This window comes from Haplochromis burtoni, unplaced genomic scaffold (genome assembly GCF_018398535.1).
Source record: "Haplochromis burtoni strain Fernald_Lab_line unplaced genomic scaffold, NCSU_Asbu1 Contig_299, whole genome shotgun sequence".
In the NCBI taxonomy this organism is placed as follows: Eukaryota; Metazoa; Chordata; class Actinopteri; order Cichliformes; family Cichlidae; genus Haplochromis; species Haplochromis burtoni.
The window spans coordinates 176,403-195,660 of record NW_024582660.1 but is presented as its reverse complement, the minus strand read 5'-3'; the positions used below and the strand labels follow the sequence as shown (position 1 = coordinate 195,660).

Below are 19,258 nucleotides of genomic sequence, written 5' to 3'. Positions count from 1 at the left end.
AGATGCGCTGGGCTCTCCAAATCACAGACAAACAGTATCCCACATCTTGATTTTTAGTTCACAAACACTTCGTTGTAATGACTAACTACTCCTGACATTTTGGAGATGTTTGCTCTTTATACAGTAAAGTTACAGTGGGATACAAATAACATCAGGCTGATCCTGCCACGATTTGTTCCCTCGGTTCAAATCCACGGACAAACAGTGATCCCACAGCTGTTTATGTTTTTAAACCCATTTTGCACAGAGAGGCATTTTTTGAAAAATGTATTGATAGCAATGTTGAGATATTATTACACAGGAAAAAAAAACTACGTAAAATAATCACACCGTGACGCCTCTGCCTTTCTAAATAGAGGGACAGTAAGTGTGTGTGTATATGTAAGCGTGTAAAACCTGAAGATAGAGACAAAATACTGCTAATCTGAATATCTGCCATTCTACAATTCATCTCACATAAACAATAACGTGGCACACAGCGTGACATAAAAATAGGCACATACCTTTGATGTTGCGTGACGAACTCTGTATTCCTCGCCCACACATAAACACAAAAAAGGAGTTTTAAAAAATCTCCGTTTTCGGTGATTGCAAATGCCGTTTACATGTGGACGAAACAGCTGCTTTTTCAAAAATACCCCTGTAGGTGTGCAGGTAGTGTAAAAAAGTTAGTAGTTTATTTTCTTACTAGCTGTAATTTATTGCAGATTACTTGTATTTACTTACTGGTTTACTAAATGTTTGAGGTGTGAAATAAACGGCAATGGAGCAAAATATGGGTGTGTGGTTGGAAGATGTGTTAGTGCGCGAACATTTTTCTTGTAAAACAAAGGGGGGCCTAGCAAAAAAAGGTTTTTGAGCTTGAAAATCTGTGTTTTGTATAATCACGCACAGCCTGACAGCGAACAGATACATGCATCAGGTCCTGTGTTGGGTCTTTGCTGTTTTGTTCCTTCTTCTTAAGGTCATGGCTTTCATGTTTGCCTGCTGTAGGTACAGCCCCTTCTTCTTTTGTCCTCCACTTGTTCTGTTTCCTCAGTTTTTTTTAAGGGCACACTGGAGTTTGGCTAACAGCTCTTTGGGAATCATCTTATTGGGACAAAAATACTATTGTATGCCTGTCACACTGTGTTATCTTTGGCATTTTTCATAGATGTCTCTAAAGAAATTGGAACAAATTATGTGTTTTTGTGGGAAAGGATTTGTAACAAAATGTGTCAAAATGTAAAAGTGGTTCTTTTCTAAGTTGTCTGTATTGACTGTACTAGTTCATCCCTTGAATTAGGTGCATTTATAATGCTTGAATGATTCGTAGGTCGATATTAAGAGGCTGAACAATTTTTTTTTAAAAGAACATTCCTCTGAAGTCTTTCCTCTGAGAAAGACTTTCTAAAGGCCTGGAAAAAGTTTCTCAAGACCACTTGAAAAAAATGAAAAAGTCTCATCTCCAAAAGTTGATTCTGTTCATTTGGATGTAGCATTTTGTGGGAGAAACGTTTCATCACTCATCCAAGTGACTTCTTCAGTCTCTGCTGACTGCAGGTTCTCCAATATTCTAAACAGTAGATTTGCATAATGACCGAAACCAGCCCACTGAAGGCTGGTTTTGTCACTACTCAGGGATGAAAATGCTTATGAGCCCCTGAAAGGAGACCCAGGAGGTGGTTACAGGAAGAGGGTGATAGATTGTCTGAAGCAGTTAGAACAACACAAGGCTATTGACCGGACCTCATACCACAGGCTGTACTCAGGGGAGTCTACACAAAGTCTGTATGGTTTACCGAAGATACATAAACAGGGTGCACCTTTAAGACTGCATGATCAACTCTGTCACCTATAACATCTCCGAGTTTTTGGCTTCAATCCTCAACCCATTGGTAGGCAGCTCTGAACACCACGTCCAGAACACTTTGGATTTTGTTGAGAAGGTGAGAGACGTCATTATGGAAGCAGATGAAACCATGGTCTCATATGACGTTACATCTCTCTTCACATGCATCCCAAGCACGGAAGCATTGGAGGTAGTGCATAAGAGATTACAGGATGACACCAACCTCAGCAACAGGACCACTCTCAGCATCGACCAAGTTTGTTTGCTTTTGGAGCTGTGTCTCCATTCCACCTACTTCACATACAAGGGTCAGTTCTACAGGCAGAAACATGGGTGTGCCATGGACTCCCCAGTTTCACCCATCGTGGCCAATTTGTACATGGAAGAAGTAGAAAAGAGGGCTTTGCTATCCTACCCTGGAACACCACCAAGCCATTGGTTCAGATATGTGGATGACACCTGGGTGAAAATCAAGTCTCAGGACGTTCCACATTTCACGGATCACATTATCTCAGTGGACCAACACATCACGTTCACCAGGGAGGATATGAAAAATGGCAAGTTGGCCTTCTTAGACTGTGAGATTTCCATCAGTAATGGGGGACATCTAAAAGCTGACGTGTACCGTAAACCTACACATACGGATCAGTATCTAAGGTTTGACTCTCATCATCCACTGGAGCACAAACTGGGTGTCATCAGGACGCTACAACACAGAGCGAACACCATCCCCACTGACACAGAAGCAGAAGAACATCACATCAAGAAAGCCCTGAGTAAATGTGGTTATCCCAGCTGGACGTTTGTCAAAGCTGGGATGGCGCCAAAAGAAAGCTCCAGCCAATCCAGCAGAGAAGGACAACCTCTGCCTAAGAGAAAACCTGTAGTGATCCCTATGTGTCAGGAGTATCGGAGCAGTTGAGACGCATTTTTTCTAAACACCGGGTCTCTGTGGCTTTTAAACCCCAAAACACGCTGCGCCAAAAATTGGTCCACCCCAAGGATCGGGTCCCCCGACACAAACAGAGTAACATAGTGTACGCTGTTAAGTGCCAGGAGGATTGCCAGGATTTATACATCGGGGAAACCAAACAACCTCTGGCGAAGCGGATGGCACAACACAGAAGAGCTACCTCGTCAGGCCAGGACTCTGCAGTCTATTTACACCTACAGGCCAGTGGACACTCTTTCAATGATGAGGATGTACACATCCTGGACAGGGAGGAACGCTGGTTTGAGCGCAGAGTCAAGGAGGCCATTTACGTGAAAAGGGAAAGACCATCTCTGAATCGAGGAGGGGCCTAAGGGTACATCTTTCACCATCTTACAATGCTGTGATTGCAGCCATTCCCCAACTCTCTGTGAATGGTACTCGTGGCCATTGATCAGTGGGTTTTGATCAGTGGTTGTTGATCAGTGGTCATGAGAATTTGCATAATTAAGATTAATGAACTGACCTCCCAGCCCATTGTTCCTTCAGTGGGCTGGTTTCAGTCATTATGCAAATGTACTGTTTATAAGATTGGGGAAACCTGCAGTTAGCTGTCACTTGGATGAGTGACGAAACGTTTCTCCCACAAAACGCTACGTCCAGATGAACAGAATCAACTTTTGGAGATTTACTTACCTGGATGATTGAGAATGCATCAAGACGAAAAAGTCTCATATAACAAAATGAGGGGTGTCTCAAGACTTTTGCATATTAGTGTATCTAAGAAGTTTCATAGTTTGCGATTCACTGATGGAAACCACAAAATGACAAGCTTAGTGGGTTTTGTGATCAACTAAGCTTTATTTGTCATCACTTCTATTTTTAGGTGAAATTACTTGATAGTGGATCGATCACACCATTTTCCCCCAGGCTTACATGCTCCGTCTTAATTGCTATGAGTTGTCATAGTGGTATATTAATATGCTTACATTATTATCCCTTCTCTTAATTGCTTATCCAGTTCAGGGTCACAAGGGGGATAAAGCATGAAAAGAACATCATATCCTGTTAAAAAGATCAAAAAGAGCCTGAACCTTTCTGGTAGAAAAGCAAGAACAGACTTGCACAGGTCTGGATTAGATTAGATAAGGTTTGGACCATTTTAATACAGTATCTTCATTTTCTCTATTTTCAGATCAGTTACCAGAGTATTGAGTCATCAGATCCAGGTATTAATGTGCCAGGTCCTCGCCGTACAGTGTCCAAGCTGAGAAATGAGACCTACCACATGTTCTCCGGCCTCCATCCTGGAACCACCTACCTGGTGTCTGTCCGGGCCAGAACTGCCAAGGGCTTTGGCCAGACTGCACTCACTGAGATCACCACCAACATTTCTGGTGAGTCTTTGCACTGACTGCTGTATGTGTGTCTACATGTGCGTAAGAGATTTTCTCTTGACTGGTATTTAATGATGAATTCAGATTTTCAGTGACTGTGACAGGACAAGTATAAAGGAAAAAAAACATGTTTTTTTTAATGATAGGAGACTATGTCATGATATGTAATTCCCTCCCTTTGAAGAGCTTTGGTTGAATTGCACATTTAATTTTAAACTGTACAAATTATTTTCATTCTGTACACCTTTCAGATGCACACTGGCTTAGTTTGATAGAATAACAGCAGCGCAAATTATAGCCAAGTACAAATGTTCAGCTTGAATGGTTTGGGTGAAAACAGCTTTGTTCACATCACCGCGGCCTGCGTTTTCCATTCAAAGGACACGCAGCTGTTCAGAAATTAGAGAAGCGGTGTTTGTCAGGGAAGAGGTTACCGCTATGGATCTCAAGATTCTGTTCTGGCTGTGGGGATTGTGAAACACTCTCCCCCTGATTGGTGTCTGCAGGCCATTTTCACTAATGGTGTTTACTCTGATGAAACATCACTTGCTATTGTTGTGTCTCCCTCATACAGCACGTGGGGGGTAAATGGAGTGTGTGGATGATTTGGATTCATTCAGGAATCCACACAAAAGCAGTTAAAGAAAATAAAGCTTCCTCAAAAGGTCTGCAGTTATTGCTTTTTCCTTCTTTCTGGAGATGTATCTGTATAAAATCTCCTGATGCAGGCTTTAATAATGTTTCAGGCTTCTTCTTGTTAAAATGATCTGATTATGTTAATCCGAACAGCAAAACAAAAAGACATTTTCTTCTGTCAAATTACATATTGAGCTCCTAAAAACAATTAACTGTGTGCCAAATCTAGAACTAAACAAGACTGTTTAGCTAATGATGTTGACTTTTTGTGTGACAGCAGTGTATTTCAAGGTCTAGGTAGCAAGTCAGATAATTAGGTAGTATTTCTGAAACAGCTTGAGGGCTGCAGCGGTCAGCGATGGGACCTCACGACAGATCATGGTCCAACAACAGGATGGTTAGAAATGTTCCAGAACAAACTGATCTATGCAGGATCTTTGTCCAGAGATGGAACACTGCACCCCCGCAGGTCCTGGCAGCACACAAAGTCTGAACTGGACATATTGTTTAGGTTATTAGAAAGTGCTTTAACTTCTATTTTTTTTGTCACCCTTATTTTTGCCACATTTTTCCGCCTCTGCCAAGGAGAAAATGTTTTTGGCAGTGTTTGCACGTGTGTCATTCAAAGTTTTTGAAAGAATTCTGATAAAACTTTGTAGGGGTGTAGAGTGGGGTCATGTTAACAATTCATTAAAATTTGGCTTGCATGCACCGAGGTCTTCAAGGTCAACTTAATGATTTATTGGTCAAAAACTGGCAAAAAAAACTCATAACTTAACTAACTATGATTCTTACAAGTGTGGTGTGTATAGTCAAAATAAAATACTGCATACAGATTTAAAATATGTCTCATTTACCTCTGACCTCTCCTTCAAGATCAAATAAGGTCAACATTTTATTAAATGTCTTTTATCTGTAAAACTGCTTAGAATTGTCAACATTTAGGAAATGATAACGGTATAGGAGGATTCTAAGTATGACATTATAGTTTGTCACATTTGACCTCTGATGTCAATTTAATATTTCACATCTGCCTTCCTTTCAAGTTGACCCCAAAATACGTTATATCTAAAAGAAAGTATTGTCAAGACAAAGAGAACGATGGGCCTCGTTAGCTGCCAGCATGTAAAAGACAGCGAGCGGCCTTGGCACAGGTTTGCATTCTGAGTGTTTCTTCTTAAATTTGTTTCTGCACTTTTTATTACATTTGTGTTTCATAACTTATTTCAAACAAACAAATGTAAGTTACAAAAGATTAATTTCCTTGACTGTGTCTTAACATTACACTGAAAACAGAGCAAAGCATAAGAGTTTGGATTGTTCAGCGAAGGAGTATAGCAACGAATTTTATGAAACAGTCTTTGCAAAAAGTGGAAATTGTGACATTCGCTGTTGTACTGAACTTTTCTGCATACTATAGTCCATTGCAGTCCTTTTCCAGTTTGTTGCACTTACATTATGTGCATTCTAAATCCTACCAAATCGTACCCAAACGTGTCCTGCTTGATAAATAGGAAACCACAAGGAAATTATAAATAATGGCGAGACGTGCCATTATATTTACTGCACCTCTCTTAGTTTGCATCCAAATATCAAATATAAATGTAACATTTCACTTTTACATGACTTTGTTGCAAGTTGACCCCAAAATATGTCATATCTTTAAAAAACAGTACTGTCAAGAGAACGCGAATGAATCCATATACACTCAAAATTAAGTTAAAAAGCCTGCTTTTTGTACTTTTTACTCCACTACAAACTCCTTAAAGTATTTTCTAAAAAAGAACAAAGAAAATAAAATGAAAATATACAAAATACAACACTATTCCTTTAAAGTCACTACTGCCCAGAGAGTGAGTTGCCTTGCGGAGGGTTGCGCTCTCTGAGTGCTTCTTGTTAACTTCAGAATTTGGGAAAGTCAAACATGTTTATGGTTGTTCTGAACAGCCTGATGCAGAGTCAAAAACCTGCTTTTGAGGGACACATTACTGTTTAATTTTGGGGTTAAAGGCGCACATTTTCAGGAAGACTGAATGACTTTTGGATTGTCTAGTGTGGTATAGGTGTCCCGTATTTGTGAAAAAGTCACTCTAGATCCAACCTTGAGCTATTGCAGTGCACTTTCAAATTTTGAATGTAACTCCTTTACATTCATACATTAAATACATTAAATGTTATATATTAAAGTAATAGAATCAGTGCATTCAAGTAAAATATAAAAAAATGCTCATTGTTAAAGTTTTATTAATTAGTTTCTTTTATGGTTTAATGGTTTACAGCAGTTTCTCTTTTTAAAGTTGTTGCTTCTTTTCCTTTTCATTTCTCCTCTGATTCAAGTGTGCTTGTTTCATGTCTATTTATTATTACTGTCTCCTAAAGCAGACAATGACATAACTTTATCCCTAGGCATGCAGATTATATTGAACATTTTGATTTTAGTCTGGTGTTTTCTGATGCCGAACAGGGAGATTGGTGGATTGTAAACGTTATTGTCTTAATAAAAATACCTTTTGATTCTGCTGGATCTTGGTGCTTTTTATATTCCAGGAGAATTCTTTGACCCCCACACTGTATGTAATACAGCATCCATCTCTATTATCTGTACCTGTTCCATTCGGTTTAGAAAGTGGCTTATGTGGGCTTGCAGATGTCAGAGTGTACAATTAAATCTATAGTATCACATGCTCCCACCTGGCTGCGCTGTCAGGAGCTCTGGGCAGCCAGCTCCTGTTCCAGTTTAGTACCACACATGCAAGTGTAATGCTGTACTCGTTAGTTTTTTCATTATTCATTGGCTTTAACCACCTAACACACACTGGCTCAAACACTCCTGAGCACGACTGCATATAATGCAGACCTCAGATGTTTGCGTGCAAGCATGAGTGTGTGTTTTTTCGGATGACAGGTTACACAAGCAGGTTTTTACGACGGGCATTAATGCCTTGCCTCAGCAGAAACATTTTCCACTTCCATTACAGAAACCTTTTTGTTTTGGCTTATCTGTTGTACCAGGATAACCATTTGCTTCACTACGTACTCCAATTAATTCACTCCCTGTAGTAAACAGAGATGGGAACACTCAACCCCTTTGTCCCCAGAGCTTTGCTGAGGTTGTGCAGCATTGAGATCTGTCCTAATTATATTATAAGAGCCTCTTGTTTTCTCTGTAGTTGGCTGCTGTTACTAGTCATCATCAGTCAATGGCACTGTGTGGGAGGCCTGCACACACTAGTACGCTGGGGACAAGTGCGGGTAATGAACAAAGATGGTACACTCTTATCTTTTAATGTAGGGGAGAAAACATTACTAAAATATCGAGCAGTGGAGCCACGTGTCTGTTGAAGCTCCCAAATCTAAACAAAGTATATTTCATCTTTGCAAAAAGAGTACGGAAAATCATCCTGCTCTTTTTCTACATATGTTAGCCCTTTTTTGACACATTTTTTTCCCACTTTTCTTTCTGCCCTCAGCTCCGGTGTTTGACTATGAAGACATCCCTTCTCCACTGAGTGAGTCGGAGAGCACCATCACCGTGCTGCTGCGCCCAGCCCTGGGGAGAGGGGCTCCTGTCAGGTACAATGCATGCTTCACTCCTACACCGACATTCATTTGGTGCTCTTCCAGGCTCTGATATTTATAGCTGCAGTCAAAGCGAGCTCTGTGAAGCACTAGAAAATTGTTCTTTAGTCTTGAAGCATAGCAGACACCATTTCAAGTAAAATGCATGAAGTCCCAGAAAGTGGGTCTTCACAGAAACATGATGATTTTGCAAAGTTCACAAAGCGTTCAAAATTAAATGCAAGCCATTAATGTTGGGTTTCCTCATTAATGTTTGCCCAGTGGTCAAAATGTGTTGGCACACATCACGTTCCGATGATGTGTTGGCACACATCATCGGAACGTTATGATGTGTTGGCACAATAGCAACAGGAAAAAAGGGAATAAAAAATGGGCCGTTATTCATTATTCCGTCCTGAAGCCTAATTCACCATTTCACACAGCTTTAGAATGACGCTCCATGTCAACCTATCGTATGCTGACTGTTAGACATTGTGTCACCATAATGGGCCCTTGCCCCTGCCCCCGGTCCAATTTCAGTAAAACCTCAGGTTTTGAGAAAAAATTGAAGCACCAGGCTTTCAACTAGAAAAGCGCATCCAATCCTTCACAGAGTGCATTTCTCTGGGAGAGATATAACGGTGCAATAGAAAAATATTCATCACATGGTGATGTTCTGTTAAAGCCAAACGAGAGAATGTCGTGACAATATTGCTTCTTCATTGTGGCCATGAGTAGTAAAAACATTTTTTCATAACTGAAATCAGCCAAAATTCATTCATTTTCCTGTCTGGAGTAAATGGACTTGTTCTTATATAGCGCTTTTCTACTCTTCTGATCACTGAAAGCACTTTATACAACTTGTGCATTCACCCATTGTTCTAAGTGCTTTCTAAGTAGCATTTACACTCCGATGGATGCATCGGAGAGCAATTTGGGGTTAATATCTTGCCCAAGAATATTTGGCATTGAGGGAAACCAGGAATCAAACCACCAACCTTCCAATCAGTAGATGACCTGCTCTACCGCCTGAGCTACAGCCATACTTTACACAGTAGTCAGACTTTTTTGGAACCAGGGTTGGGGAGTCACATGCTCATGCGCTTTCACTAGCTCATGAGCTACTCAAAGGATCTAGTTAGCACCTGTTAGCTAAAGCAACAGCAACTAAAGTAATCCTTTTACTCTAAATAAACACTATACACAGGGAATAACATCTTGCGTTTGGAGCCTTACAGACCTGCATATGATACCTACTTACCATGCAGTCTTTTTAAAGTTTAGCATGAGTTCTCTGGATGATTAATCATGCTACTTTTGCATATAATTACTGCTTGTACTTTCTTTACTTTCACCTGGTAGACTGATTTGGAAAGAGTTAACTGGCAGAGCGCGGATGAAAAACCTAAAAAAACATTGATGAAAATTGTTAAAACAAAACATCACATAATTAGATTATTAGTGTTATTCAATAAATATACATATCCAATAAAGATCAATTATAATAAAAAATAGCTGAAATTCAATAATAGCGAGTTTTTCTTGTATTTTGATATAATTTATGAATTTGGGTTTCAGTTGGGTGCAATCTTCAAATGAACACTGTAGTCTAAACTGTTTATTTAAAAAAATAAATCATGAAAACTGTAGATGGCATAGTCAAATCTGTGTGTATATGAAGTTCAACATTAATGAGTTAAAAGCAACAATTTATTGGAGGTAAATTACAAAAAGTAAACAATGTCAATGAAATAATTAACAAAGAAACCAGAAATATTAAACAAGACAACTGAAAACAATGGCCACACATTACGGGATTTCAAAAGGAAACATAACATGAAGTAATATCAGGTAAAAGTCAATCTATAAAAACTTGTTTTAAGAAGGAATTTAAAGGTCATTGGCTCTGTGGGCCTGAATCTCCTCAGCCAGATCATTCCAAAGTTAATCCATTTTATGTATCGAAAACTCTGGAGTAATATTACTTTTCCGACTGGATATATGATGATGATGCTACAATTTAAGGACAAGGGCAACAAACACAGTGTGATCTGAATGGTATGTTCCTGGCATTATGACTATTGACAGCGATATTATATACTATTAGAATGATATTTAAATGATAGGTTTTTGGGGCACTAAGGTCCACATTGTCCTGTCCCAGTGCCTACCAGGTAGTGGTGGTGGAAGAGGATGGGTCCCGTCATGTGAAGAGGAGGGAGCTGGGTACCGTGGACTGTTTCCCTACTCCAAATTCCCACAACGAGGCTCAGGCCAAAGGGGCTCCACATTACTACACAGCTGAGCTGGCTCCCAGCAGTCTGCCGGAGGCCACGCCTTTCACAGTGGGTGATAATCACACCTACAATGGCTACTGGAACAGTCCTTTGGACCCAACCAAGAACTACCTCATCTACTTCCAGGCCACCAGCAACTTCAGAGGGGTAAGAACCATTACAATGTCTTTTTTTCTCTGCTACTCGGACACTATTTTGCAAAAAATATTCACTCACCTATCCAAATCATTGAATTCAGGTGTTTCAATCCCTTCCATGGCTACATGTAGACTCCATCTACAAATATTTGTGAAAGAATTTGTTGCTTTCAGGAGCTCTGTCAATTCCAGCATGGTACAGTGATAGCCACCTGCGCAATAAGCCATGAAATTTCCTCGCTACCAAAGATTCCAGCCTGTTCTCACTCCCAATGCGTAACATCCCAACGATTTGTCATGTCCCACGGCATTCCTGAGAAACGCGAAAGGTGATCTTCCGCGTTTTTATGCTGCGTGCCGGGTTATGGGTGAAATCTAGTAGAATGACGGTCCCGCGGTAATACATGTTCCAGCTAGAGCAGGGCGATATGACCAAAAATATTTATCACGATATACATTTGAAAATTTGCGATAACGATATAACTGACGATATAATTGACACTAGACAAAATACTTTACAACTCCACAACTTTATTAGTGCAAAAAACCCCATCAATGTATTTTCACTTAATAAACAAGCAGCTGTTTTTTTTATGTGCATTAAAGTTATATAAAAATGTAACAGCGCAAATGCAAATTCCTTGCTGACAGTTTAACCAAAAGGCATTTCCAGTGGAAATTGGCCGACATATCCTCAGCATAACCATGTATAATATCCACAAAACTTAAAAAGAGGTTATACACACACAATACGGTAATATTATGTTGAAGCACAGTATGTATCACTCCGCGAGGCTCCTGCCTACAATAGCCGCAATGCTCCGACAATCCATCAAGCTGCGCGGCGTCGTAGCTTAGCAAAGTCGTACTGAAACATTTGACAGATTTTCGAGCGCCGTGTACAACATAAAATCGTTTCGAGGTCAGTAAACACAACCAGAATTCATACATAAGGCACACAGGATTATAAGGGGCACTGTCGATTGATTTTAAGTGTGCCGTATTTTCCAACAAACACGGTAATAACGACGGCCCGCTAGCATGCTGTACCAAAAATAGTGCTTTGTTGTGTATCTGACGGACGAAAGCTAAACCAGTCCCACACCACTGAAGTTGCAGCATTTTTACAAACCAATTCTGGTTCATCTGTTTCCTTCAACGATCCGCTCTCGCCCTTCTCATTCTCCGTCGCTGCCGTGGTTTTTCCACCATCTGCGTATGAAAACAAAGGCACTGCACATGCGCGTTTTACCCATATTCTATCGCGATATTTCATTTTCTTATCGTTGCCCAACATTATACCGGTATTACCGTGAACAGTATAATATGGCCGAGCCATAGTTCCAGCCATGTATTCCAGCCCGAACCCTAACCTTGTCCCTATCCCTCACCGTAACCAGCACTTTAACGACGTAAAATAGTGTTTTCCAAAGCGATTAAAGTAAAATGAATGAACATGTGTAGATTAATTCCAAACGGTTCTCACGTTTCCTCGTTTTTCCGATCTCGTCATTTAGGGACGTGTTGGGTGCCTGGAAGCGTAATATGTTGACGATTTATCACCTACCGTAAAATATTACGCTTTGGGAGCAAGAACGTGTGGCAGCCCATTGAATATTCCACCGTCAACTGTTATTGGTATTGTAACAAAGAGCAAGTGATTAGGAACAACATCAACTCACAGCAGGGTCAGAGGATGCTGAGGAACATAGTGAGTAGTTGCCAACCTTCTGCAGAGGTCAGTCGCTATAGACTTCCAAACCTCACGTGGCCTTCAGATTAGCATAAGAACAGTGAGAGCAACGTAGAGAGCTGCATCCAAGCCTTACATCACCAAGTGCAATGTAAAGCACTAGTGTAAAGCACACCGAAACTGGACTCTAGAGAAGTGGAGATGTTCTTGTCTATGCATCTCTATCTGGCAATCTGATGGATGACTCTGGGTTTGGCTGTTGTCAGGCAAACAGTACTTGTCTCACAGCATTGTGCCAAGTCTAAAGTTTTCTGGAGGGGGGGGCTTATGGTGTGCGGTTGCTTTTTGAGAAGTTGGCCTCTGCCTTAATTAAAATTAAAAGAACTCTTGATAATTCTAGATAAGAAGATATTTTAGACAATTTTAAGCTCCTGGCTTAGTGGGAGAAGTTTGTCAATGGCCGCTTCCTCGTGCAATGACCAGTCCACAAAGCAAGGTCCATAAAGACATGGATGAGCGACTCCAGTGTGGAAGAACTTGACTGGCCTTGAGTCCTGACCTCAACCTAAAAGAACACTTTTGGGACGAATTAGAGCGGAGACTGCAAGACAGGCCTTCTTGTCCAATATCACAAATATTTCTCCTAAAGAGAGGTCAAAAAATTCCCATAATCATGCTCTTAAACCTTGTGGAAAGCCTTTCCAGAAGAGTTGAAGCTGATATAGCTGCAAAAGGTGGGCCATGATCACATTAAACCCAATGGATTAAGAATTGAATGCACTCAAGTTTATATGTGTGTGCAGGCAGATGAACAAATACTTTTGGAAATATAGTGCATAAAGCAAGGATTGGACTAAAACTGAATGAAAAGCAGACAGTGTTGAAAGGAAAAATTTGAAAGATATTCAGAAAGACTAGAAAACTATTGCTCAAAAGTACTTTTAAAATGTAAATAAAGTTTGGAAGCAGAATATAAAGAGGGGTGACTCAAGAATTTGGCACATTAATGTATGATCTGCTTTTTAGAAAGCCTAAATTAGCCCCTATTTTTAGACTTGTTAATCTTACATTATTTCTCATTGAAAATGGAAAGGCAAACCTTTTTCTACCTAAAACACTTAAAGACATTACATGAGCAAAGTGGCTGAATTTTTTTACAAGATAATTACTTGTGGAATAGAGTTTGCACCTTTTCTTTTCATTAGTAATCTTTCAGTTGCCAGATTGCCTCATATTTAAGCTCTTTAAAAGTCAATTTTCTGTGGGGAAAAAAAGTCAAACACCCTCCCCCAGACTTAAAGTGATCGGAAAAGAAACTCCTCAAGCTATTGAAAAAATGACTGAAGCATTAACAAGGAAAGTGCTGGACAGCAGCCACAGAAACACTGAAAGCAAATGCTCTTTAAATCATTAGGCACATATGGCTGTTATGCATGCCCACCTGTCTCCACCATCTCAGCTATACGCTTGTCCAGCTACCTCAGTCCTCACAGGATGCAACCAGAGTTTGTCTCATTGGGTGGACCTCAAGAGCTTAAAAGAATAAATGAATACAGTCAGTGTCTGGTCCTGGTGAAAAACAAGATGTTGCCTGTCCAAGTGAAATCACTGATGTCAACAGTTAGCTTCTCTCATTGTGACCTGGCATTTGAGATGATTCTGTCTCTAAAATCAATCGAAAGCGTCTTTTGGCACAGCAGCTTTTAGAAATCCGAATATTATAATTCATCTTTGCACTTTTCTTTTTTGTCCTGCAAAATAAATATATATCTCAAGTCTGTTTTCTAAATTGTAGCTGTGTTTGGGCAGCTCTGAGAGAAAGAGGGAAAAAATCTAATTATTTTGACAATTACTCTGGATAAATTAGATGTACGGGGCATACTGTGGACCATGAGCTGCCATTGAATTGAAACTGTAATTGCTTTGGCAGATATGCTGTCAGTGGGGCTTGAAAGATGCATGACTGGTGTTGCCAGTTTATTGCGAAACACATAACCAGGAAACAAACACACTTTTCCAAGTGTTTTTTCCCCGTCTGTTATTTTTGTAGGAGCCACTTTAGAAAAATCTTGATTACTGCCAAAATATCTGTGACTTGAAACATGAAAACATCAGCATGCTGAGATCTCAGAATAGAATAGAATGGAGTAGAATAGAATAGCCGTTTATGGTCATGTACAACGAAATCTCCCCCTGTTAAATGTGTTTATGTGGGGTTACGTGTTACTTATACTGATATTTATATGTACAGATGTAACCTTCTGGCTTAATCTGGCATATTTACATGGATATATGTTAACTAATATGTCCCTTTTAAATAAATACATTCAAAAAATTAAAAAAAAAAAATAGCTAGCATTGCTAAGCTAAAGGATGTATTTCTTTTTACATTTTTATTATCACTTTTGACCACTTCAGCAAATATTATTGCACAAAAGAAAGGTTGGGAGCCTTTCTTTTCTAGACGGTGCTGACTTCAGTTTCTTGGTTAAATGTCAACTATACGTGTCTCCAGTTTATGCAAGCTATTACTCATTAGCTCTATATGTAACTTGCCTGCTAACCAGTCTGTTCCAAAAGTCATGCACTGTCAAGGAACCTCTGTGACGCCACTCTTTGACTGCCATCATTTTGTTATTGCAGTTTTAGTACTATTAATTATGCTGTTAAAACTGAAATAATCCTCTATTTTATTCTTAATTTTAACACATTATTAAGTACTACTAATAAGTCATATGAGAGTTATTATCCACAGTAAACAACCCGTGGGAGCTTGTAACTAATATAATTTTCTTTCAACCGTTAAAGCCTTTAGCACCTTTGTGCTTATTTTTTGGGTTTTAGGATCAACATTCAGCACCATGTGTTTAGCATCAGGCATCTGTTTTCAGTTAAGAGGTTTAATAAATTAATAAAGAGATTATAAAAATTAATGCATTAATAAATAAATCAGTGTGCAAAGTTCAAATGTTATAGAAAACAAAAGTAACAACTATCCTATGAACACAGGGAAGCATATAATGGCTAAAGAAACAAATCGAGAACTAAATGGAGAGTAGATATTGAGATATATCAGGCTAAAACTGGATGGATTTATTTGCTTTTAATCTCAGAGTAGGTTAAGATTGGACTTAACCTATGCAGATTAAGATATGCAGGAGGCCAACGCCAGCATCAGTGTATAAATGCATATACAGAGTCTGCATTGCTCTCCCATTACACCACAAGACCACCAGCTGACACTGAGTTTAGTATGCTCCAGAGTTTTCTTTATGTTAATGATATGTTATTAATAACATGGCTAACTTGGCAGAATACTTGTATCTTGCAAGCCAGATACATGTTTTTTGTCCACTAAGTATGAAGAAAAAGTGTTAGTGTCAGGGTCACCGCACATGATGACTTAGAGCTCATATCAATCAATTACTTTTCTTGCATGTTGTTTGCATTTTTGTTTTTAGCAGACCTACATCCCATCTTGACAGAGGATAGGCTAACTCATGACATACTACCTTTCGCTGCTTTAATAACCCCTGGGAGGAAGTAAATATAACTTATCTGTCACTATAAAAGATGGAAGAAGATGAGAATCCACTTGAAACAAATTTCCAATTATAAAAGGCAATTTGGCAAACGTTTTAGGTGAAAGGGTCAGAATCCAATCTTAGAGCACAGATTAGCATAATTGCCCATAAAGGCTAATTTAGCTTCCTTAAATCTTAATTTGGAAACTTGCCCCTCTGTCTCTGGGACAGAGATGGCTGTTTTGGGAAGGAGTGGCTTCACATTGTGAAGGGGAGCAGAGGTTGCTCACATCACAGGGAGCTGTCATGCACTTGGAAATTTCAATTATTTTCTCCACACAGCAGTGGTTTGGGCTGCATGTGTTTTACATTTTACACAAGGTGGTTGTTTTTAACAGAATGACTCATAATTAAGAAGCAATGTGATGTGTGTGAGTGTGTGTCTTTATGATTTACTCAGCTTTTTCTTTATCCACAGGAGACCAGAATAAACTGCATTCGGATTGCTCGCAAAGGTAAAACTTACATTTTCACATCAAATAAGCTATAATATCACACATTAGTTATCACTTCAGAATTACTTAAATAAAGAAATAATTATTTACAGCCATAAATGCTGTTTGATGTATTCCATGACATACATGGTCCCAGTGGTTGACCTCTAAAGACTTTGGTGAGCCTCTGGCTCTTTCTATGACGACATCCGTGGTTCCTAGAGATAGATAATAAGTGCATGTAGCCACTTTAAGGCCATCCATATGTTACACAGCAGTGCTAATATACTCACTTCCCATTTCACCAGCACATCATATTCATCAGCTGCACATCAATGACTTTAATCTCCTGTTCTGCCACATCCCAAAGATGCTCTATTCAATTGAGATCTGATGTTTGTGGAGGCCACAGATAAGTGCAACTAATTGTCATGTCAATCCCAACCGGTCGCAGCAGATGACCCCGCCCCTACCTGAGCCTGGTTCTGCCGGAGGTTTCTTCCTTTTAAAAGGGAGTTTCTCCTTCCCACTGTCACCAAAGCGCTTGCTCATAGGGGGTCATATGATTGTTGGGGTTTTCTATGTATGTATTGTTGTAGGGTCTACCTTACAATATAAAGCACCTTGAGTGACTGTTGTTGTGCTTTGGCGCTGTATAAATATAATTGAGCTGAATGTTCAAGAAACCAGTATGAGATGATTAAAGCTTTGTGACATACCATGTCATGCTGTTGGAAGCAGCCATTAGAAGATGGGTACACTGTGGTGATGAAGAGATGGACATCACTTGCAGTTCAGTTTAAGGTTATTTACAAATCAATTAAAATGTAATTTCAAGCTGTCCAATAATTCCAAATATCAGATAAAACACTTAAAAATACAAATGTATCATTTCAAACATCATTATAATACTGCACGTTCTCAAAAATGTCCTAAAATTAGTTTAAAGATCTTACAGTACAATAATACTAATCAAGACACTGACACATGGAAATCGTATTGTGAATAAATTGTGACATGTGACACTATAGTAGATTGTGAAAATGCCAGCCATGTAGAGTTCCTGTTCAGCTGTTCCTGAAGACAGAGAAAGGTTTTTTTAATGAGCTCATTCTAGACGTGGACCTCTACAGGTCACAATAAAACTTGTACATATGAGTTTGTTTCTTTCCCTCAAGAAATGTTTTCCCTCTTATTTATGTGTGAAACGAATTGACAAATAATTTAGGACAAGATCTCAAAGTTTGGCTTGGGTACTACGTCATATATTACATAGGAATTGTCACTGACCACCCCCTAAAGTTGTCGGCCCCTCCATTGAATCAATCAGTCACTTTAAAGAAAGATTATTATTGATTTCAAAATCTTATTTGGTTGTCATATGTATCTGTTTTCAGTGATATCAATTTTAATATCAGGAAATTAACTAGTCATATCATTCTTTTCTTTCTCTTTTTTGTCATACTTTTCAAGTAATCTATATTTGACAGCAAAATAGCAAAATTGTAAAATAAAATGGGAAATTCTGTTTTTGGTGTGCCACCATTTTTAGTGGCCTCCATATGAAAACATTTCTGCACCTGTGCAGACACCAAGAGTCATCAGATTAGGCAACGTTTTTGCAATCTTCTCTTGCCCAAATTTCGTGAGCCAAATTGCAGCAACACCCCGTACAGTCTGCTGCTGTACTGATCAGCTTCAGGGTTTGGCTTGCTATGCACTCAGGTGCTTTTTTTTTTTTTTTAACCTTGGTTATAATGAGCGGCCATTGTCCTTGTCTCCTCCTAGAGAATTGCTGCTCACTGGATACGTTCTCTTTCATGGACCTTTCTCTATAAATCTATAAAAATGTGTGGCAAAAAATTCCACTAGATCAGTAATATCTAGTGTGATTGCTGATCTAGTGGTCTAATAGACAGACTGGTCCACAACAAGCCACTGTGTCTGGTGTCAGGCTGCATACATTCAGATTCACTTAAATCGCTTTTCTTCCCCACCATGATCGTGATCATGTATACATGCCTGAACATGTTGATTTGCTGTCTTATAATTGGCTGATATTTGTGTCAACGAGCAGTTGTACCTATTTGTATTGAAGAATTCAGCAAATCATCTGAAAACCTTTTTTTTCTACTTCAGTGTGTCAGCTTTTGTACAAATTTATATCAAGTTGAAGCCAAACCATGTAAAGGAAATTCTAAATTTACGGTTGTCAGCATATTAATATTTGCAGATACACAATTTATGTATTTATGTTGCTCTTTATTTGCTCACACATGCACAGTTATTTGTGGAATTCATCATTATGACTATAAGCAGTAAAAGTTAAAGCAGAAAATTATATCAGAAGCAGAGGGTGCCAGTCATCTTTTTCTTATCACCATAATGTTGAATAAGTAAAGTAAATCTCTAGGTAAACGTAACCACTATTACCACTACATCCTTTGTGCTTCAGTGGTGCAGGGTGCATGTCAGGGAGTTTGTCAGTTGTTCTGGATCAGGCTTAGGATATTTGACACGGCCTTAGTGTTGCTTTGGGTGTTGCAGGGAGGAAGCTCTCTTGCCAATCTGCCCGCAGCCCCGAGACAGTGGAGAAAAGGTGAAAGCAAACATGCATCACTGTTCTCACTCAGTACCTCTTGAATCACTGACACTGACATTTTGGCAACCCCCCCTCTCCTTGGGCTTTGACGGCTTTGAAATCCATAGTGCAACAAGGTTCCCTCCCCCCCACCCGCCCCTTGTGCCTGAGAGAGGAAG

The 19,258-nt window shown here is 39.4% G+C and overlaps 1 protein-coding gene across 7 annotated transcripts in view; it reads left to right on the top strand.

The window, feature by feature from the left end:
- The window catches only part of LOC102308225 (receptor-type tyrosine-protein phosphatase U), a 259,704-nt gene that overhangs the window by 184,770 nt on the left and 55,676 nt on the right, over positions 1-19,258 (top strand). For all 7 annotated transcript variants that reach the window (XM_042228047.1, XM_042228046.1, XM_005941005.3 and 4 more), the window contains exons 10-13: positions 3,958-4,159; positions 8,266-8,368; positions 10,518-10,797; positions 16,483-16,519. In XM_042228047.1, the coding sequence (XP_042083981.1) occupies positions 3,958-4,159; positions 8,266-8,368; positions 10,518-10,797; positions 16,483-16,519 (622 nt within the window). The remainder of the gene's footprint in view (positions 1-3,957; positions 4,160-8,265; positions 8,369-10,517; positions 10,798-16,482; positions 16,520-19,258) is intronic.